This window comes from Crassostrea angulata, chromosome 5, assembly GCF_025612915.1.
Source record: "Crassostrea angulata isolate pt1a10 chromosome 5, ASM2561291v2, whole genome shotgun sequence".
NCBI classification, from domain to species: Eukaryota; Metazoa; Mollusca; class Bivalvia; order Ostreida; family Ostreidae; genus Magallana; species Magallana angulata.
In genome coordinates, this window is record NC_069115.1 from 29,755,002 (window position 1) to 29,779,354 (window position 24,353).

Consider the following 24,353-nt stretch of genomic DNA (forward strand, 5'->3'; position numbering starts at 1 on the left):
TGTTGAAGACAAATATTAAAATCATGCAGTTGTCAACGGTGGAGGGGGTTAGGGTTACATACAAACTTCCAAAAAGTTAACAAAGTTATTGCAGGATTGAAACTTAAAATCATTATCCAAAGGAAATTTCGACACGAACAAGTTTCTCCAGGGTTTTATGATTTATTGATTATAAGTTTGTAAGGTGGAAAGACATAACATTTAGGAAATTATACATATGCATAAATGTGCTGTATTGCAAATGATGAAATAAGTAGTTGACATTTCAATAACAATGTTAATTGCAACGTTCCTAGCGGTTTAGTGCACATATTGTGTTCAGCTGATAATAAAAATCACTTAATCCATACATTTGAAACACTTCCGAATTCCCTTCCGGAATCTTGCATGGAACAAGAAGAAAATGAAAGGGTTCAAGACATGGCTGAAAATTAACATCCTGTGGGCAACAAGTATGGCGACCACCTTTAAACTGTTATCTCCTGGTGTGTTAAAAAGTTTGGTTTTAGTGTCATCTGGCAAAAGATTTATCACATATGTTGGCATATATGCCACAAAATACACCCCGAAAACTACGACACACATCAAAGAAAACTTCACTCCCGATCGTTTATATTTACTCAGGGAAGATTGGCGTTTCTGCATTTGGAAGGTTTTAAACCCGATTCTAATGTATAACGCTGTTATAAAAACGATGTTTATAAACGTCAGTAAAAGCAAACAATGGAAATAAGAATACTTGTAAAGCAGTTTTTGTTCATTCAGAGTATCTCCGCATACTTTTTTGTTCACTCTTGCTACTGAAATATCTCTTAATTCCACCATGAAAAATACCGGAATGGCAATAAGCCCTGAAAATAGGACGGATATAATGACAAGTGATCTATGCCATTTACCATTAAGCACGGGTTTCTGAAAAACAAAACAATATCTTTGCACCGCAATGAGGAGTAAACAAAATGCTCCAGTCGATGAACAAAAAACGACTCCAAACCACAAACTCTGGCAGAGATACAGAGAAGGAAAAGACATTGTGAAGATGTCCTGCAAGACGGAGAATGTTCCGATCGAAATTATAGCGGTGATGTCGAAAAAGGCCAACCAGGGAATGAAGTAAAAAAGTCCGGAACGCCGATGAGAAAATCTCTTGTAAAAATGAATCACAAACGCATTTCCACTAACTCCAACGAGAATTTGTATTAAGGCTATAGTCATGCTTGGGATTCGAGCTTCCAACATTTCCCTTTTGTAATGCGCTAACATCAGAAGAGTATCATTGCGTTTGAAATGGACACTAGTAGATTCAAGCGTCGACATCATTGTAAAAGTATTGTTAATGAAATTTCAAGTAAACTATAGGATTGCCATCATCTTTCACGTGCTTGTGGTTTCCGTTTAAAAAGAATTATATAATGTTTGTCGACCGGTCTTAACGTCACATAACCAATAAAAACGAGTCCGATGCCTTAGACCACATCGCTCATATAAGTACTTTGTTTCATTACAATGTGTCACTACTGTAATGTACTTTTAAGGACAAAACTTAGCCGTTGTCATTTTCCAGAATATTGATTTCTATCAATTAAAAAAAAAAGAAAGTACAGAACCATATGACAGGTTATTGTGAAGGGCACTCTTCTGCATATGTATGTTCTGTTAAATTGTCCTAATACAATTTAGATCAAGAAAATCCTGTAAGTCGTATACGTTTGTTAAATTTCACGATCTCTAGAAATTAGGCAATTGCGATTGTTTTAATTTCACGCTGAAAGAAATGGCGCAATGATCAAAGCACATGCATTGAAACTATTCTGAAAACTAATCATATTGTTCACAATGGGTGTAATTTCGCCGGAAGTTTATAAATCGAGAAAATAATTAAATTAAAGTCACCGTGATTATTTGCCAGTCTTAGATATATGGTTTGATGCTCATGATCTCGAAAGTTTTCATGATATTAGACTATTTTTTTAAAGGAATGGGCCGGTCATGATCAGAGGAGTTTTTCTTGAATGCGCCTTTTAACTTCTCATAAGACAGAAAACAATTCGATAAAATATGTCTTGAAAAGGGAATTCCAATCGTAGGTACCTAGGCAATCAATGGAAACTGTATATTTTAAAGAAGGAAGAAACCCCTACTTCCTGTGGGTTTTTTGCTAAAAAAATTAAGAACAGTTGAAAGTTAAAGAACGGGGCCAACGCTTACCCTGGGTTTACAATATGAACAAACTTGAATGTGCACTAAACTAGGATGCTTCAACATGGATATGACAAGTCGTTCTCTTGCTTTTCTAAAGAAAATCTTTCAAAATATTTCTCTGTCAAAACATGTGGTAACTTTTGGTACTCTATTGTGGTCCCCACCTAAGTGGTTTCTATGATCAATCCACTCAATTTCTAATAATTTGGGCCTTGACATTCAATCGAACAAACTTGATTTCACATTACCCAAGTACTATTTTTGCCAAGTTTGGCTTGATTTGGCATGGTTCTGAATAGAGAGAATGAAATGTAAAAAAGTTTACGACAACGACATACAACGGACAAATAAGCAGTGAAGCTCATTTTTTAATTATACCTTTGAACGAGGCAAGCTAAAAAAAACCCACACCAATATTAAAGTTTGCAACATTAAACGACGAGTTCAGACCGAGCTGAGTCTAGGACTTTGTTCTAAAAGTCGTAAAGCAGTCTCAGCGCAGCTGCATAATTTATGCAAAAGGATGTTCTGATAATTTACAGAATTATTAAAGAACGTGGGGGAATAAGCCGAGCCATAAAACCACTTAGGTCCATTTGAAAAACCCACAATAATTTTTCATTTTGGGCGTAAATCAGTTTTGAAGTACGTCACAGTTAAATCATAATTCTACGTGGGGTGAATATCACAGTTGGATCGATGATGTTATATTGTGTGGAAAAATCAATTCAAATTTATAAAGTACACTCTTTATAATGTACACGTATGTTGAAATAAATTGAAGATGGAAAATTGCATCCTGAACACATTTTTTTCTGCGTTTAATTCATTTATTATTTCAAATTTGTTCTTTAAACAAATCAACAGCAACTACTGCGGACATGTAAATTTTTATTCCACTATATTAAAGGATGAGCTACACAAAATGGGCGTGTCTTATGGCATAACCGAGACATGTTATTGGCTGCGCCGCGTAGAAATACATAGATGTGCTACATGAAAACTATAGTGATTTTAAAATGTTGTTTTAATCTGTTTATATTGAAAATAATATAAATATAAGTAATAAGAAATCATTCCTTAAATATTATCTATCATAAAGTCCTTCGGGCTTTATTGGATTTGACCACGCTCCAACAGAAATTATCACTTCATAGTACTAAAAAAAAATATTTTTTTCGCATCAATTAAAAGGGCAAGGACAGTTACTAATCCTGTCTTCTTTGCTAACAAAACTTGGCAATTATGACTTAGTAAAAATAAAACAAGGGATAGTAATTCATTATTGATTTTCCTTGCGCATAAAATATATATTTATAAATAACGTCATGACTATTTCATGTTTAAAAAAATCGATTATCATTGAAATTTAAACCACCGAAATAGAAACTAACACACTATAGTTTGTCCCAAGATATTTATACTGCACATTTTGACAAATTTTAATAAAATTACACATACATGTGAAAGAAGTACCATTGGAATCGATGGGAAATAAAAATTTCAATAATGACTTTATTCCAACATTATCATTTTTCCAACGTAAAAATTCACAGGAACGAAAAAAGATTTCCTACCAAGATTTATAATTGGGAATGCTGACATCTTTTCTCCAGTCGGAAGTCACTCAACGTTATACAACGTTATTATCCGGGTCTGTTGCAATATAAAATCCCCTTATACATCACATTTTTTAGCCGTGTATTAAGTCCTATTAAGCTAGAGGGGACGTTTCAAAGGAGAACTCTTGGATACTTTTCCTACTTTTGAATGAACGTCGATTAATTCCTTAGATATTTACAAATATTGAGTAATTAAGCAAAATGTGAATCGAGGATATCTTGGGACAGAGTATAAATCGTGAAATTTTAGACGCCTGAAATTAAACAAGTTACGCATTATTTAAAATCGTGCCGTTTTCTTGCGTGTTTTTGTATCTACGTTAGCATTAGGAAGGATGACATAATACCTCTAAGGATCTGTTTGTGCTCACTTAGCTGTTTGGTGGATAAAAAAATAAATCATAATATCGAATTGAAGATTTCGGAATTCAAGACATGAGTAAAGACTTATTATATATAATTCTTCTTGCGGGTTACTCATGTTACATATGCATGTAAATTTTAAAAAATTTGAAGTCATCCCAACTGGCATGTAGTTGTTTACCATTTTGCATCCTATTTACCCGTTTCCAATGCAATATATACTGAATTAAAAACTAAAGATATCTTACTTAATAAAAACAGTAATATTCAAAATGATTTCAGTATGACAAATGTAGCTAAGCACTTTTTTTTCAATTTGAAGAACCACCTCAAATTCATAGCATTTTCTATACCATCTATGTTTAAATTAAATTAACATAGAATAATGGAGCTTGAACAAATTTCTGATTTGAGTTCATTTGTTAATAAAAATGTTCTTAAATAAATCAACAGCAACTAATGTATGCGTACTAATGTATACATTGTGCATAAAAACGTTACAATGTTTTTAATTTGTTTATCTCTAAGATATATGTAGCCGAACACTTTGATTCATCCTGATACGAAGTCATTGTTTATTACCAAATAAATATCAAGTTATATACTTGCATTATCAATAAACATTTATTCTAGTTAGCTACTTTAACATATTTTATTGAATAAATTCTACGAATATTTGAAAAAAACCAAACAAACACAAGTTTGTGTTTACTCTCCTTTTAAAGCAGGTCTTTGCAACTTAGATGCGTAAAGTAAAATAAATAAAAGTTTGTGTGATTTTTAACTTAATTTTCAATAACAAAAATGTGTGCCAGAAATAGAATTTAAACGAGTAAATAAGATAACAAATTTCATTTTCTATGCAGATGTTTGAATGTGACTTGTCAAATACAAGTCAAATACAGTAGGAAATGAATAATAATCTTATAGTAGTATATTTGTTGTGTTATCTGTATTATACTGTATGGACAATAATACCTAATTCTTTAGTACCCTTCCGAAAAGCGTTTAAATCGAACTTAACCGGATGTAAACAGCCTGTATCGGTTTGTTTATTATAAGTTTACATATCTGGAAGGTTGAAATTTAGAATGTCATTTACTGTTATGTATTGCAAATCTAGAATCTAGCCCATCAATTATTGATATGTTGTTAGATGGATTCACTTTGTTGGAATATTGCCATGAAAAATTACAATAACAAACTGTCAACCATCCAAAATTCAACGCAGAGCAACACAGACCTCTAAAAAAATAAAGATGGGATCAGCTGCCTAGGAGGAGTAAGCATTTCCTGCCGACTGGTCGTCCCCGCCGTGTACTCAATTTCAAGATCATGAAAAACGAAAGAAACCGTCTACTGGCCTCTGCATATCAGTTTATTTCAAAATAAGCACAAATTAAGAATATCATATTCATTTTTGTTCTTCGCGCAATGAACGTTTTGCCATATTTATCAGCAATTGCAAATATAACATGACCTTAAAATGGAAGCTATATAAACGACAGTCTGTTAAATCTAAGCAGTTCAGTGCAAGAACAACATTGTTCCCTTCTAATTTGGCATTGGCTAAAATACTGTCCCATTTCCCTGCGAAATCTTGCATGGAAAAGATAAATTATTAATGGATTCAATACATGACTGAATATAAGCATCCTCTGAACAACAAGTAAGGCGATATGCTTAGAGTTGTTTTCATCCATTGCGTGATAGACTTTTGTTCTTGTTTCATCTGGTAACAGACTAAGTGCATTTGAGGGTATGTAGGCTACAATATACACCACGAATACTGAGACATACATCAATGTATATTTTAGTCCAGCTTTCCTAAAGGAAGATGGGTGTCTTTGTTTTTCTTTTGGACACAGCATTTTAAACGTTTTCAACCCGATTCTTACGTACAATATCGTAATCACAACAATGAGTAGAAACGCCAAGAAAAATAACGAATGAAGATATGAGTACTTGTAAATGAGTTTTTCTTCATATAAAGTATCTCCGCATACCTCCCGGATCACTCCTCCTACTGACATTGTTCTCAAATCCACGATGAAGAAAACCGGAATTGCTATAAATACCGATATATGAAGTGAGATGATGATAAACAATCGATGCCACTTACGAGTAAGCACTGGCTTCTGAAATACGTAACAATATCTTTGGAACGCAATGAGAAGTAAACATGATGCTCCAGATGATGTACAGAAGATGACCCCAAACCACATACTCTGACATAGAAATAAAGATGGAAAACAAATTGAGAATATGTCCTGCAATATGGAAAATGTTCCGATCGTAATTATAGCATGAATGTCGAATAGTGCCAACCAGGGAATAAAATAAAAGAGTCTGGAACGGAGTGATGAGTTTTTCCGGTAAATGTGAATCACAAACGCGTTCCCACTTACTCCAACTAGAATCTGTCCCACAGCTATAACCATATTGGGAATTCGTTTCTTCATCATTTCTCTATTGGAATGCGAAAACAACATAGCAGTATCATTGCTTTGGACATTGTCACAAAGAGTACCGATCATCGACATCATTGTTAGTGTAATATTGATTGTCAGATGTAAAAATTGCTGTGCTATGAAATGTTTCAGTTATATATAAACGAAGGTTTAGCCGCCCTCTGACTGGTGCATGCGGTTTCCGGTTAATAAAACAAAACACTATTTGTTGCAATTAGAGCAGTATCATTTAATTTTGAACTTTTTATTCAAAAGTGGCAATTTACAGTAATTTTATTTTCATTCAAAAGTATGCATTATTGCAAACATTACGTAATACAAGTAATAACAAAATGTAAATGTATTTGCAACAACAAGAAACAGAAAGAACTTGGGGTCGTTAGGAAAAAAATCATAAAATCAGTCCCTTGCTACACACTCATAACAAATACAAGCATTTTTTGCTAAGAAGTCGCAAACCTTATGCTATGAAATAAGGTAGAAATATTTAAAAAATTACGTGCTTGAAGAATGATATCATAATTGTTTATTTATAATTGTTTATTCATTTTTTTATGATTTATGTAAATATAAATAGTATTAAATCTTTTATATTCTATTTTTTCCATTTTGGTGTGTATTATGAAACCTTTTTAAAATTATTGCGATTTCTTAAAAAAAAATAACTCTCTATTCTCCTAACTTTTTCTTTCAAAACGTACACCAAACAGAACATTTGGCAAACTCATTGCAAATTTATTATGCTTATGCTTCTGGTTTTGCTTAATAAACAACCAATTGCAACGAAAGGAATCTTATTTCATTCATGTTTGGATTAGATGACAGGACATAAATTTAATAAGATAAACACCATTACGAAGACATAAAATGCGAGTCATTTGATTCATAAAGTTGACCGTTTTGTATTAAAAAAGGTTATTTTTTTTAGTTATAGCACAAATGTTAACAGTTACCGAAACACTTTTGAATTTCCTTCCGATATCTCGCATGAAAAAGGTAGAATATGAATGGGTTCAAGACATGGCTGAATATTAACATCCTGTGAGCTACAAGTATAGCGATAAGCTTCGATTTGTTCTCTAATGTGTGAAACAATTCTGTTTTTGTTTCATCTGGTAAAACAATGATCACATTGGCTGGAATGTAAGCCACAACATAAACAACAAACACTGTAATATACATCGAAGTAAATTTCAGCCCGGGAGTTCTTCTTGAAGATTGGTGATTCTCATTTGTTGACATTTTGTAAGTTTTTAGTCCGATTCTCACGTACAATATTGTTATAATTATAATATTTATGCATGCTAAAGAAAGAAGGATGTGGAAATAAATAAATTTGTATATGTGCTTTGATTTTTTCAGAGTATCACCGCACACCGAACCGTTCACACCCGTTACTTTTATCTCTCTTAAATCCACAATGAAAAAGACAGGAATTGCAAAGACTACTGCAAATGTTACAATGATGGAGATAAACAAACGGTGCCATTTACTATGATTAAGCGTTGGTCTCTGAAATACGTAACAATATCTTTGCACCGCAATGAGAAGTAAACAGGATGCTCCAGTTGTAGTACAGAAAATGACTCCGAACCATAACGTCTGGCAGAGGTATAAGGACGGGAAACACATTGAGAAGATGTCCTGCAGTATGGAAAATGTTCCGATCGTAATAATAGCGTTGATATCGAAAAAAGCCAACCAGGGAATGAAGTAAAAAAGTCGGGAACGAAGTGATGAGTTTTTCCGGTAAATGTGAATTACGAACGCGTTCCCACTTACTCCAACAAGAATTAGTACCATGGATATGGCTATGCTTGGGATTCGGGCTTCCATCATAACTCTGCATCTTTCGCTTGCCCGCATAACAGTTTCATTGGTGTTGGTACTGGCAGAGCTATTTTCAAGCATGGACATATTTGTTAATGAACGATGTGTCGTTGTACAGTTTTTCGTCCTTTCAAGTGTGCAAGTTTTTTCCGGTGTTAAAAACCTCCACACTAAGTCATCATGCTGTCAGTGCGGTAGGGAAAACATTACTGTGAATATTTATCATCGATAAAAATCATAAATTGTTTACGCATAGGAGGACTGTTAATGGAGATCAAACAAGCCCACCTACTTTTTCCAAGTACTACACATAAATACGTTACACGCAAGAAAATATTACACCATAATGAAATCACGTTATTATTGCATAATTAATACTCGACTTGCAGGGGCATAACACTCCTTCTGTTTGAACACTTTCAAAGCTGGCTGTATAATTGTATATAAGGGGGGGGGGGGAAACCCCAACGGAAGTGTGAAATAAGTACTGACAGTAAAAATTAAGACCGTGTTTTCAGCAATATTCCCTATATTGAAACATAAATTTCGATGTAATTTTTTAAGAGGTACATGTATACGTGGGTAAATCAAACATGTAAAACTAAAAGGACAACGTTCTAGATGTCTACATTGAAGATTTGTAAATTAAAACTGCTTGCTACAGATCAACTCGGAGCCTTTGCAGGTACACGAGACCCACTAAAAAACTATTCAAAGGGGAATAACTCAAAACCAGCTTCTGGTTTGGCTTAATAAACAACCAATTGCAATGAAAGGAATCTTATTTCATTCATGTTTGAATTAGATGACAGGACATAAATTTAATAAGATAAACACCATTACGAAGACATAAAATGCGAGTCATTTGATTCATAAAGTTGACCGTTTTGTATTAAAAAAGGTTATTTTTTTTAGTTATAGCACAAATGTTAACAGTTACCGAAACACTTTTGAATTTCCTTCCGATATCTCGCATGAAAAAGGTAGAATATGAATGGGTTCAAGACATGGCTGAATATTAACATCCTGTGAGCTACAAGTATAGCGATAAGCTTCGATTTGTTCTCCAATGTGTGAAACAATTCTGTTTTTGTTTCATCTGGTAAAACAATGATCACATTGGCTGGAATGTAAGCCACAACATAAACAACAAACACTGTAATATACATCAAAGTAAATTTCAGCCCGGGAGTTCTTCTTGAAGATTGGTGATTCTCATTTGTTGACATTTTGTAAGTTTTTAGTCCGATTATCACGTACAATATTGTTATAATTATTATATTCATACATGCCAAAGAAAGAAGGGTAATAATAGCGTTGATATCGAAAAAAGCCAACCAGGGAATGAAGTAAAAGAGTCGGGAACGAAGTGATGAGTTTTTCCGGTAAATGTGAATTACGAACGCGTTCCCACTTACTCCAACAAGAATTAGTACCATGGATATGGCTATGCTTGGGATTCGGGCTTCCATCATACTGGCAGAGATATTTTCAAGCATGGACATATTTGTTAATGAACGATGTGTCGTTGTACAGTTTTTCGTCCTTTCAAGTGTGCAAGTTTTTTCCGGTGTTAAAAACCCAGATAGCATGACTACGTTGGGCCAACGTTGGCCCTTAGTTGTTCATTACGTTGTACCAACGTTGGCAGACTACATTGGGCCAACGTAATTTTGCTCATCGGCCCTACGTTGGTCCAACATGTTGGGCCAACGTTGGTCCAACATGTTGGACCAACGTAGGGCCGATGAGCAAAATTACGTTGGCCCAACGTAGCCTGCCAACATTGATCCAACTTAATGAACAACTGAGGGTCAACGTTGGCCCAACGTAAAGATTACGAGGAAAATTACATCGGCCCAACGTCCTCTGTCAACGTTGGTCCATCCTAGTAAACAGGTGAGGGCTAACGTAGTGACAACGATCAAACTTTCAATGGCTAAACGTAGCATGTCGGCACTTATTCAATGTAATCCCAATTTAAATTCAACACTCTTGTTCAATTAATTCCTGTTTGCTGTTTGGCTATTAAGATGCAGGAGTTCAAATATTCTATGCAACGAAAACATAGTATACAGATTTTATTTTTTCTTAGTAAAAATTTACAATACATTTAAACACTTTTTAGAATTAAAAAGAATCGCTAGCATATTTCTTTGTCTATGTAAATTCCTTAGTAACAATCGAACTGTAGGGTCTGATCACTGTCCGGGTCACTGGCTTCAGCATGTTCAGTGGCTTGGGTTACCTCCTTGCTTTTTTTCTTTTTTCCTTTTTTTCCCTTCACCTTCACGGTCTTTGAAAAACGGAACCCGTCCTTCCCTATCTCTATATTTGTTGCAGAGGCACACAGTCTGTTTTTTTCTTACTGCGGCTGAAAATGTAAATTTTAGTTGTTATTTTTATTGTGCAATATGAATTAACGTTATCTGTTATACTGTAAAGGAATGTATATTATGATTATGAATGCTTCTATATTTTTTTAATTTAACTCATTGACAATTCAAACATTATATAGTATAAAGAAACATTGCACAAGCATTCGATTTCTTGAAAGAAAACTATTACTTATACATAAGTTAATATAATAAATTATCATGTACTTACTTTTTGTAGCATATATATCCCCACTCTTCTAATGTATAATTCGTAGAGTAGAAAAAACACTATTTACTATAGGTGTACACGCACAACGGTTGCAATATATTCCAAATAAAACGTGGCAGTTTTGACCATCCTGGTTATATCAGATGACCGATCTCCAAGGAAACTGGCCAGTCCCATGCTGTGAGTAGCACTGACCTAGATACTTGGGCAGTAAAGGAGCTCCGTCTGCCTCTTAATTTCGACACTTTAAGATTCGTTATGCAATAGGCGCTCCAGCTACACGTGTACATACAGCTCATCAGATTTATATAAACAATTAACATCCCTCAACAGAGCAACAATGGCCAACATCTATGGCCCAACAGTTTTAAATAATTAAGCCCAATACAATTTACAATGCTCCACTAAATTTCTCAAAAAATAAAAAATTCATTGTCGGGTTTAAAATCTAACAACGAACCAACGTTGGGCCAACGTTTGACAGTTTAAAACTTTTTATATTAATAACATATATTAACTATCTTTCAACCCAAATTACTGAGATCTATATGCATACAATGTATCATGATGATGTTATGTATTCCAAAGTAAGAGAAATAGATTATACTCAACTACCGGTAGTTATACATACAAACTTTTTAATAAACATTTTCATGTGTTAAAACATAATTAAGACACTATAAATTCCTTATAATTGCAATCAAAATTAACAGAACAAATCACATTATTTACTCACCTATACCTTAAATTTTTGTGGTTGTGTTTATGTTATCTGTTTGTTTGTTTTAACTCTGTCATAATTCGTAGCATGTAAAAATAATGACCCAAAGTTGGCCCAACTGCACATTACCAACAATTAAATGAGATCACATGTTTTACCTACGTTGGCCCACCCATGGCCCAACAATATTACGCCAACAAACACTTAGTTAGAATTCATGGCATGTTAAGATGTTGGCCCAACGTCGGGCCAACTGCGCATCACCAAAAAATATAGATCATATGTTTTACTTTTGTTGGCCCAACATTGGCTCAACATTGTTACACCAACAAACACTTAGTCGAAATTCATGGCATGTTATTATGTTGGCCCAACGTTGGGACAACTGCGCATTACCAACAAATATAGATCATATGTTTTATTTATGTTGGCCCAACGTTGGCTCAACATTGTTACACCAACAAACACTTAGTCGAAATTCATGGCATGGTAAAATGTTGGCCCAACGTTGGGCCAACTGTGCATTACCAACAAATAGAGATCACATGTTTTACTTATGTTGGCCCAACGTTGGCCCGACGTTGTCATGCCAATAAAGCAATCAATGTGCTATGAAAGATGTGTTATAATGTTGGCCCAACGTTGGGCCAACATTGTGTGCCCAACGCCAACCATCGACCAACGGTACAACCAATTACCAACGTTGGCCCAACGTAGTCATGCTATCTGGGAACCTCCACACTAAGTCATCATGCTGTCAGTGCGGTAGGGAAAACATCACTGTGAATATTTATCATCGATATAAATCATAAATTGTTTACGCATAGGAGGACTGTTAATGGAGATAAAACAAGCCCACCTACTTTTTCCAAGTACTACACATAAATATGCAAGAAAATATTACACCATAATGAGATCACGTTATTATTGCATAATTAATACTCGACTTGCAGGGGCATAACACTCCTTTTGTTTGAACACTTTCAAAGCTGGCTGTATAATTGTATATAAGGGGGGGGGGGGAACCCCAACGGAAGTGTGAAATTAGTACTGACAGTAAAACTTAAGACCGTGTTTTCAACAATATTCCCTGAACAATATCGTTATTCGATTTCGATGTTACTGTGTTCAATATACGAGGTCAAATCTTCATCAAAGTAATATACGAAAATAATAAACATACCAAACATATTATGAGAAATCACTAATTACGTATCTTTAGAGGCGAAAAAATCATCTAATATACGAAAATTGTTTTTCTCAATAATTAATGGAACAATAAAAGATATGTCTACGTGTCGGTTTACATGTGCATATAAGAAGATAGCAGTATAAAAACCCAATACGTCAATTAAAAAACACAATTTCTTGTACGTCAGTAAACAAGTAGACATTCTCTCACCACTATGACTTATTTCTACTGGTTCGTACTGGTTCGTACTGTTACGTGTCTCTTCGTAGATGTCTATGTTATGTCAACCGAATGGAGAGGAAAACGTTTTTGACCCTATGTAAAGAGGTGGTTGAGAGGATCATCACTTTCCCTTAAATTTTTTTGTGAATCGTCATAGCTCAGTGGTTGAAGCATCAGGCTTGTATTCCACTGGTCAAAGTTCAAATACGCCTGGGGCTTTTGTTCATGCTTACTGAATTAAATTTTTAAAAGGTACATTTTTTAAAATCCAAAATTGTACATTTTAAAGTGTAGTTAGCAAGCCTTTTAAACAACTGTGTCAAAGCAAACTTTTTACTAATTTGAGCAGTTAAAATCACTATTAAACTTACTTAAAAATGTCAAAATGTTTATACATTTGCACATTTATATTCCTACAGTGAGCTTTAGCTAACATGGTCCAAAATTCAACAGTCAAATTTTAACACAACGAAGCATGATCTCATAATTTATTGAGCTATGCACAGAAATACATAATGTGAGGTTGTGCTTTAAGAAATTGTATTGATAGTAGTTTAATTAAAAGGTCTTCTTGATTTCTTATAGAAAATGTAAAAAAAAACTGTTGCAATTTTTCTTCACACGAGCTTCCAAAAATTTCACGAAATTGACATTTTTGGAAATTAAAATAAAATATACAGTTTACAAACTATTTTTATGAAACAATTATAAAAGGTTATATATTTTGTTAGTAATAAAAATAATTCATCGAAATTGTCCAGCTATTTTTTTTTGCTTGATAGTCTCTGGAAAATATATACCATCATATTGTTGGATATAATTTTAAAAGTTATTTTTGCAAATATTAAAAAAGATCAAAACTTACCAAATAGTGTGTGTGTGTGTGTGTGTGTGTGTGTGTGTTCCTGTGTGAGTGTGCGCGCATTATTAACGTTCAGATAAACTTAAACTTGATTTGGTCCCTCTAAGAACGATTTATGTTTTTGTAATGAATATCAATTAATCTGGAAAAACAAGGCATACTTAAAACTACAAAAAATCTCTTGAAAAATTGTACAGTTCGTCTCTTTGATTACTTTCCCTTTCAGATTATTTAAATTGATCAAAACAATCTATTTCCACGAATGTAATAAGTGTTTTTCCGCCCTGAATAATTAATCGTAGAAAGTTGAATTGTCAGATATCGTGTGGTGTTGGCTTTTAATTCACCGATGGGATTGTCTTTGCAAAAAATTGGTCTCTGTAGAAATAGTTTTCTTTAAAACGTTGATGAATAGAGTGCTAACGTGTGTTTTATACATTAGCTTAAAAACGAGTGCGTAATGCGATGGTGCATTCTGAATACTAGTCGCCAGCAATAAAAAAGGTTTTATTTAAGAAATAAAGAACCCTTCTTTGAGTATTATGAAGTGTTATTTTCGGGGTTGTTCAAATGAAATAAAGCCTGATGGGATTTATGATAAATTGGATCAGATAAATAAATCAATATCAGAATACAGTATTAATTATGCAAACCCGACTTGGGTCCAAACAATACGTCATATGAATTAATTAAATTGCATGTGCACCACAAAATCTATTCATACTGTTATCACAAAGACACTGGATACTGTGAATATTTCGTTGAAATTACAGTATGCCGAAATCAATGCCAAGGTATACATAATTAACTCAACTATTCAAACAGTTCATTATCATTGAAAAACATTTATGATGTACACTTCTTCAATGGCTTTAACTTGGGTTGTGTTTTATAGCAAGTTATCTATAACTGAAAGAGATGTTTTATTATACCGATTTTTAAATTAAACAAAATATAGACTAACTTGTCTTTGCACTATCAGCTGCTGGGTAACTGTTTTGTTATTTTATAACTGTACTGAGTTGTAAATCACAGGGTTCTATAACTCTTAATTACAGAAATGATCTATTCATGTTATGTAACCCATTATAGCATTTCTCAAAACTATTACTCATTAGGGTAATGTAGGTGATAAGTCGATATTGCTGATTCTGAAATGAAACTTGCTCTATGATTGTTTCCCTTGCTTAAATAATAGATAAACTGATCTACATCTTTTTATGGTTGTGTTTGAAAGTAAACATAGGGGGTATGGGGGACACGTTAGTTTTCATGCCTTGATAGAATATCTTTTTTCAATATACAAAAACTCAGGAATAAAATATCCTAAAGGACGATATTCGAAAAGGTCTATTTTATACATAAGTTCGTGATTTGTAATTGATTTAATTTAATATTTTTAATATTTAATTTTAATTTGTTTAATTAACTATTTCATATTAATTTTGATTTAATATTTAGAACAAATCTAAGGTGAAGTTACAAGGAAATTGTCCATGTTGTCATGTTTGTGTAAAAAACAAGAAAAACAGCAACAGCCACTCCCTATTTAAAGATATGAGATCAAGGGTGCGGTGATATGTCTAGTAGACTTAGAGTGCCCTAATAATTCCAGGGATTTGGGAGGTCGGAGCATCCTCTTTCTCTTTTGAGTCCACAACTTCATTAATAATTTATTGAGGAAAATCTCATTCGTATACATGTATATATTGACATCTACCAAATATGATTTCCTCTATTTCTTACGGAAACTTATAGTTAATTCATGTTTTTATAGAAACAGCCAGAATAAAATCTACACGCCCTTTTCTCGATTGGTTGAAACCTACAGCAACCCAAGATAAATAACTGAGTGCACGAAATAAGCATGATGATGTCAAACTCAAATTTCCATATAGGAGGCGATTTGGCTGACTGGTGTACATTTACAGTAATTTAGTGAATTTTACTTACTTTTTACAAACAATTTATTAATTTGTTAAACAAATGATGTGAATATAAACAATAAAATGCTTTCTTAGTGATTCATGCGAGATATTAAGGTGACTACATTGCAGGAAATATACATAATCCGCGTTAGTGGCTTATGTGGGGTTTTTTGTCTGCAATGATCAGCACCTTTATAACCCGCGTGAATTATAAATAAGGGAAATTTTTTTTTTAACGAAAGACCTAAATTTTTTAAGAAAGTGCTGTAAACGCGGTTTTCAACTTCATTATACTTACCTATAGGCCTAACTCTGCTTATTCTTAGTATTATCAACTTTAAATGACACGAATGCTAATTTCATGTTTGCATTTGCAGCAATGATCGTTTTTTGTGTATCCAAGATCTTTATTTAAGCATTCTATTATACCTAGCTACATGTACCTGTCAGACAACACATCAATCACACAAACAAATAGTAAACCACTTTGTGTCTATAGACCACTGTGGTTTTTTATGTCACGTCGTTAAGGGTGATTGGTTTTATTTACTTCCTAGTTATATATTAGTTCCGAAAATCCACGATTTTTCATTGCCAAATAGAAATTGGACAAGGATGAAGATTTTATTCGGTAAGTATGCAGTAATCATACATTTCATTAAACAAATAATTTCGAAATAGAAAACTATAATTCTAATATATAGGTAGATTGTACAAAGCAATTTAAATTTTCATTTCCCCCTATAATATGAACACTTGTGAATATTCGAAATGTAATACCACAGGTTGAACCCAATTACACACACAGGCTAACGATTGTGATGGCAGCCTACCAACAAGAGCCAAATCAAGCACAGGATGTGGTACGGTGTAAAATCTGTGAGAACGATGATCATGTCGAGTACTTCATGTACTGTAAGAACTGTGGAGATAATATGTGTCCGCAATGCAATGAAAAACATAAGGAACATTTTACAAACCATGTGATTGTTGCGTACAATGAGAGACAATTCGCTGGGGAACGCTGCATGGAACATCCCTCTCAATTTTACGATGCCGGATGTAAAGACTGCAATATACCAGTATGCCCTGAATGCAAAATACAACATCATATCACACATAAAAATACAAGTATTGAGAACGTGTGTAAATCTGCAAGAAAAAAAGTGGAGACGAATTTAAAACAGACGGTGACTAGGCATTATCGTGTTACTACCTTTATAAATGAAGGGACAGATTTTGGTAACATTCAAGACTTTAAACAAATCAAGGAAAATCTCAAAATTAGAGCGCTTGAGTTGAAATCTTGCGTTGAAAATATTCTTTCAAAGTCACTCGCGGAGGTTGAAATGCTTGAAGAGGTACACCAAACGAATGTTCACAAATACGTAAATAACTTAACGAGAGAAAGGGACGATCTTGAAAATAGAATACGAACATGTACACATAATTTGAAATCAATGGATCCAATTAAGTTAGCTTTTTATAAAGAGAAAAGAATGCGGTGGAATCAAACGGACACGCTCCAAATATTAAAAATCCCACGTTTCAATCCAAGCCCTTGTAAAGAAATTGACATGATAAGTTTGTTTGGGTTTCTGTCTTACGAAGAAACAACCGTTGGAGAAAGGGATAATGTTCCAGCCAGCCGCCCACAAACAGCCGCACCAAGATTTCTTCGTCAGGAGCATCAACCATCGAGAATCCCTCAAACACACAGAAGTGATACAAGACGGCCCAACTCTGCCTCTTTCGTGAGCCATGACAATTTGAAACGCTTCGCGATGGGAGTATGTGAATCTCCCATTCTAATAAAAGAATTCAAAAGTTGTATAAATATTCTTTTTCAAATTACATACAGTGAACAGTTGTCACGCGTTTTCATCAGTGGTGACAAACCTGCAATATATACATACAAGAATTTTCTTGGAGTTCGTGATGTGGAATCAAAATTGGAAGTTCTAGCTGTCTCTAAGGAACCACAAGGACTGGCGATGGGATTGACAGGTAACCTTATTTATTCAGACGGATATAACGGTGTCGTTGAAATTGAAAAAAACATTATTGATGATATCCAACACCATTCGGTTATTAAGATTCAACGTAACGCTCGAATCATATTTAACAAAAAAGGCTACACAACATGGGGTGTCCATTGCACAAAATTTGGAGAATTTTTAATATGCATAGTGCCCAATTCTGAAAAAAATAACTATGCTGCCGTCGTAAAAATAACATTAAATATTACACATTCAAAAATAAGTTCAGAATGTGAGTACACGCATAAATTCAGTGGAGAACCGTTGTTTTCCAACCCTCGATTTGTTTGTGAAAACAGAGTGACTAATGACATTTGTGTTTCAGACATTGATAAGAAAGTTATTGTTTTATCTTCAAGTGGAGAATTCCGATTCAGCTACACAGGGATTCTACCGGCAATTCAAAAATCAACCTTTACTCCAAGAGGAATTGCATGTTCGGGACAGGGACACATTTTAGTCGCAGATGTTGAAAATGATTTAGTTCATATGTTGCAAAGTAATGGACAATTTATCACCCATATTCTGTCGTCCATTTCCCCCATTTTCCGGCCCTGGGGAATTTGTGTAGATGCTGTTGACAGACTTTGGTTGGTAGAAGAAAAAAAATATGAAGGTGGTGTCAAATGCTTGGCTAAAGTAAAGGTCTTTCAAATCTATAAAGAAGGTTTATAAAAATGCGAAAAGCAATAAAACACCCAGGAATATTAAACCACAACCGGATTCTCCTCACATTAGTGCTTCTTATTTTTTAAATACACTAATTTCTTTTGAAAGGGACTACAGCCAGTCAAAATTTCAAACCGGATCTAATACCGTGTGAAAAACAAACTAAAAAACCCAAAGTGCTTTATATGATACTTAAATGGATATATTTTTCTTCAAGAGTGAAGATTTTAACCTTGAAAATATGGCATTTTCGTCGAAATTAAAGAAGGCCCGCAAATTAATAATAAATAAAACAACCTTTTCTGTAAAAACTGTTTACGCCTATATACGAAATCCTTATGTAAATTTTTTTTATACTTAATGAAGCATTTGTGGTGATCATACCGTATCTGTTTTGCAATTATTCATTTCATCTCAGATATGTTTGCTCTACCTTTCCTTTCATTTAAAGAAATACTAGTACTGGTTACATTAAATTTTACTAGCATTTTTATGCTAAGATGTATCTAATTTTAAACATTTTATGCAAACGAGACTACAAAACTTTAAAAAAAAGTGTAAATTTTATCATTCTGATTTTTTCACAATTTCTTAAATTATATTAATTTTACTCCATTTTTTCTTAACGCATACCTTTATATAGATGTGCCTATTTACTGTATTTTTATGTCAGTTAATTGATATAATATAAATTATCATTGCTACATGCATATACGAATTTTCAATAACTGTTTCCTTTAAATCATACGCTTAATAAAACTACGTAAATTCAGTGCATAAATCGGACATCCCTTCGAAATTCTTTTTAGATTTTTTATTGATATAATCCTTTGCTACAATTATCAAGAATGTAATCATCTGCGTAATTAACAAGTCTAATTTTTTTGGTATTTTAAAGTTTTGGAAACACTCCAAAACTTTATCTTTAAATACAGATAATGTCAAACACGCGTGAAGATAAAGAACCTTAGTCGGTGTTATCTGCACAGTATCTTTTTAAAAGGATTACAGTCAGTCGATCAAGATTCAAACTCTGATCTGGAACCTTTTAAAAACAATGACTTAGTATTTTTCTTTAAGAGTCAATATTCAAACCCTAAAAGATATGGAATTACCGTCGAAAGGTGGTCAACAGACTAATAACGAAACAACATGTTCTGAATATTTATGCTTTCTGTTTATGCTTATATATACAATGTATAGTTTTCTACTTAATTGAATGTATGTGTTGAATGTAGTTGTTAAAACTGCATTGAATTAGAATTCTACTTTGTGAATATATATACTAGCATTCTTTAGACTGGACACATCCCAGATACATGTATATGTTTCGGAGGTCTACTACTTTTCCCTTAATTCACTCAGATATGCCATAATAAGTATTATTTTTAAAAGTTGAATTTGACTGTGATTATCCATGTACTTAGATTTATAATACAAGTTTAAAGAACATTTACATGCAAATGAATACCAAAACATGAAAATATCATAAATTTTATCATTTTGGTTTTCTCAATTTTTTAATTAATATTCAATTTCCCCTAGTTTTCTTATACTTGCCTAGATATATCATGTCCTCGCACTGTTTTTCATGTCAGTTAATGAGCATACAATATCATTGCTAAATGCATACATTTTCAATAACGTTTTTTTTTAAAATTATATACATAAAAGTGCTGCGTTGACATTCATTGCATCAACCATTCACATTTTCATCAATCGGGGACTCCCCTGACAATCCTTTGCTTCATTTTACAAGAATGTTATCATCTCTATATTTATTCTCGGGCATGATGATTTTTAAAATTTTCAAATGTTCTCTTGTGTTTTTAAGTTTTTTCATATTCTAATCTTTCCTGCACACAATTCCTTTCATAAATAAAACATGACCCACACAAAAGAGGTACAGCATGTTTTGTTAAACCTGAATGATTCTATTTATTAGTTGTGACTTGCCATATTTTATGCCACATCAGAGCAGTTTTAAACGATTAAGAACCTACAGGTAAAACTATAATAACAAACTATAGGGAATTCTTTTTTTAAAACATGTACATTTTATTAGAAAAGTAACATTGTAATCAAAATTGATTAGTACCAATATTTCATTGATAAAAGAATATTGCACAAGTTTTGGACGGAAACAGGCAATAATCGCAATCAAACGCACTTATAAAGTCTCCGAATAATGACTAATATCCAAATTTAGTAAAAAATATTTATTAACCGATTTTGTAATATTGGATACAACAAAAAATTAAGAATAGGACAGGATACCCCCCCCCCCCCCCCCCGTGTCTGCTCTGTACATGACTGCAAGATATGATAACTTTGGTGCCTGATCTTTGTGGTAACTTTAGTCTTAAGCATTGTCACTATACTACTGTTACGTTAGATACTCAACGGTATTTCTTACTCCTTCATTCAAGGATCCAACCCTCACATCAGTGGGGCAATCAGGTCTTATTACAAATCCAGGATTTAATCAAAGCACTGACCTTGAGGCTATCTTGAATTACGCCTGTCTATAAGAAAAGTATGCAAAATATTCAAAGTTGATGTAAAGCACAACAGAATTATAACTCTTTGTCTGTTTTTCTTCATATCTACAGCAAATATTAAGTGAGGGATGTTACGTTACATGATTTGTTTACAGTGAAGAGTACTAATGTCCTCTATCTGCCAAAAATTCAAAGAATCTGCAATATCACCAATAATTTAGTTATACACGAAAAAAATTACAATAACAAACTGTCAACCATCTCAAAAATCCACAATACGAAATACAAAATAATATGTATTACGGTGCGACCGTTTAGGCGAGCGCGGCAGGTGATCAAAAAATGAATTATGATAAATCATGATCAATAAAAATAAAAGTAGTGACGTAAAGTAAATGGATTTGAATGCAAAATGAAATAAACATACCTATTTTTCAAGTAAATTTTCATTATTCATAATTCATAAGATTTTTTTTATTTATCTATATACTGGTCGCACGCCAGTATAGAATTTATCTCAGATAAAATGTTGTTGAATAATAAAGACTTTAACATAATGTACAGTGCAGTTTATTTCCTCTTTTCTTGCAGCAGACATTTTTCTTAAACTTACATATAAAAATTGACTTATCACAGAGTCCCCCCCTCCCACGTTTAAAAAAAATCAAATCTACGAATAAAAAAAATTGTTGATCGTATGAGGAAAATGGATCCCCCGGGAACATGTAATTAAAAATAGTGAAAATAAAGACACTTTTGAGCAGCTAAAGAGCTAAAGGCATACTATGCACTCCCTATTCCTCACACTGATTATAATTTTCCTGATTTTGAGAATTTATTTTTCCTTTTGCTTGTGAAGATTTTTTGAATGATGTTGCCACGCCTCCTTTTAAAAAAAGTTCCTGGAAATTACCGTAAATATAGTGAATAAAATAAATGTGAGCATTCATCCAAATGAGAGCAAGTTATAGCTGTTTCCTATCTGAAGAAATGCCCCGATTCGTTAGCTCTGCAAGATTTTGAGAAGATTTTGGTATTCATATTTCAGCAGATTTACAATAACTACTTAGAGTAGTTTCCCCTTATTGTGACGTCAAAGTTCATGTCGGTCAAGAGTGTCGTCTGTCTCTTTGAAAACACACTGAAAAAAAACCCGCTAAAAATACTGTTTTGTTTACTTAAAAAGCATGATGTTCTGGAAATTACAGAATTTATCTGTTTCTCAAAAGTTTTACTTTAATTCTCGCGAGATGGTATCGAGTCTAGTGAGATCGACCGACATTGAGGAATTGCATTGTGTGTCGAAATTTACTGACGCCGAAAAAATTCTGACGGATCAATGTGCAAGAAATCCATTGTAACGTCACTCGCAAGGACGATAACTCCGTTAGTCTTATGGAATTTGCGTTGTGTCAGCAGTAACAATTAATGCATGTACTTGTTCTGGTGAGAGTGTGAAAATGGGAAACCATAATTATAGGGAACTACTGGGACGATTAAACCAAGGCATTACTGGTCCGATTTACTGACGCCAAAAAAATCTGTTGAAAGAATGTGCAAATAGTCCGAATTTTCTATTCACACACGCTTTGCCGGTAGAGCTCGCTTCGCGCTAAAAGTAGAGCAACACGGACCTCTAAAAAGATTGCGGTAGGATCAGGTGTCTGAGAGGGGTGAACATCCTCTGCTGACCGGTCACACCCGCCGTGTGTTCTTTGGCGTTATCAGGAAAACAACGTAAAAGTCCGTAGACAATAAGGTGATTAATTATGATCTAACAATTAGTATGAAAAACGTCAGTCAGCATGTGACCGAGTGGAAGATTGTATTTGCTGACAAGGTCGTTGTATCAACACTAGAACTTACGAAAAGATGACTGTTGATAGTCCTGTTTTATCTACTTGTTTGTCAGTAGCTTGCCTCACCAGTAAGATATCCAAATATGAAACAGACGTGTCATATAAACTGGTTTAATCCTCAGAATAACGAACAGAATACTGTTCACTAACTTCTTTGTAATCTAAAGACTTTTGCCGTTTTGCAAGACTGTAATAGTTGCAAAATTCTTTTACCACAAAACCAGACCATTAATGGTTTAATTTGTTCATGTATTAAACATAAAATAATTTCATTTATAACATTGATTTTTTTTAAGTTAATTCTTTTCAACTTAAACAATTGAAAAATATGGTTGCTGCAAATAAACGTTGGTTTACACTAATTAATGCGCTTTTTATGTTATTTTCAAAAAATATTACAAACCTTTATCACTACCTGACTAGCTGTGTCTTTAAGGACGGTTAACGGGCTTATTACACGTGTACACTTACTCAGACTGCTCCACAGGGATTACAATTTGACATACACCAAATTTACCACACTTTCAGCCTTTGTTGCTTCTACATAGTTTACAATAAGCAATTATATAAATTCTCTCTAGGATGATAAAGAAAGCCCATTTATAACGGAGGTGAATTTAACAATTTTGATTGATCTAAACTACGTTAAATACACATTTTAAAATTACTATAAAGCTGACATAAACCAAACTCGGTAGTATCTATGTTGTCAGTTAAGTGAACTTTTTGCACCTAAAACTCTTTTTAAAGAGTTCTCAGCCCTTTTAAAAAATGGAGAAAAATATCTCATTTTTTTTTTCAACATAAAGGTGACACTGAAAATTATAAACTTTTATGTCATTTTCAAGAAAAGAAAAACTTTTGCAATTTTTTTTTACCGAGATTTGTTAGAGAATTGCGATATATTCAAAAAAGCATTTTTTCCATAGACTTCAATGTCATCTTCAAGTTGTGATAAATTTGTTAATATGTAAAATTCTATAAAATTTCAAAGGTTAATCTTTCTAATTCAATTAGGCACTTAAAATCGCATTAAAATTATAGTGACAAAACTTGCAATTTATTAGATATGAAAAATGGTGGTTATGGATGGACTACTGTAAAGGTAAAGTACAAGCTATACAGATAAAACCAGGTCAACACATACTTAAGGTGGCTCTATACACCACTTTTTGATGACGCAGTACGCAAAAAAGTAAATCTGGAAACATGCATTTCCGGTACTGGCTGATTTAAACTGAGGCGAACGGTATGGGAGCCGCTCT

At 33.4% G+C, this 24,353-nt stretch overlaps 1 protein-coding gene and 1 long non-coding RNA gene across 2 annotated transcripts; one reads left to right on the forward strand and one right to left on the reverse strand.

The window, feature by feature from the left end:
- Positions 1-10,554: 10,554 nt before the first annotated feature.
- LOC128185986 (uncharacterized) lies at positions 10,555-11,585 on the reverse strand. Its single transcript, XR_008243870.1, has 2 exons — positions 11,096-11,585; positions 10,555-10,862 (listed from the first exon to the last, which is right to left on the reverse strand). It is a non-coding gene; the product is annotated as an uncharacterized LOC128185986 (long non-coding RNA).
- A 5,224-nt stretch (positions 11,586-16,809) lies between these two features.
- Positions 16,810-19,178, forward strand: LOC128182887 (uncharacterized). The gene has a single exon (XM_052851655.1). The coding sequence runs from the start codon at positions 16,842-16,844 to the stop codon at positions 18,732-18,734; it is 1,893 nt and encodes a 630-aa protein (XP_052707615.1). The 5' UTR covers positions 16,810-16,841; the 3' UTR covers positions 18,735-19,178.
- The last annotated feature ends 5,175 nt before the right edge of the window (positions 19,179-24,353 follow it).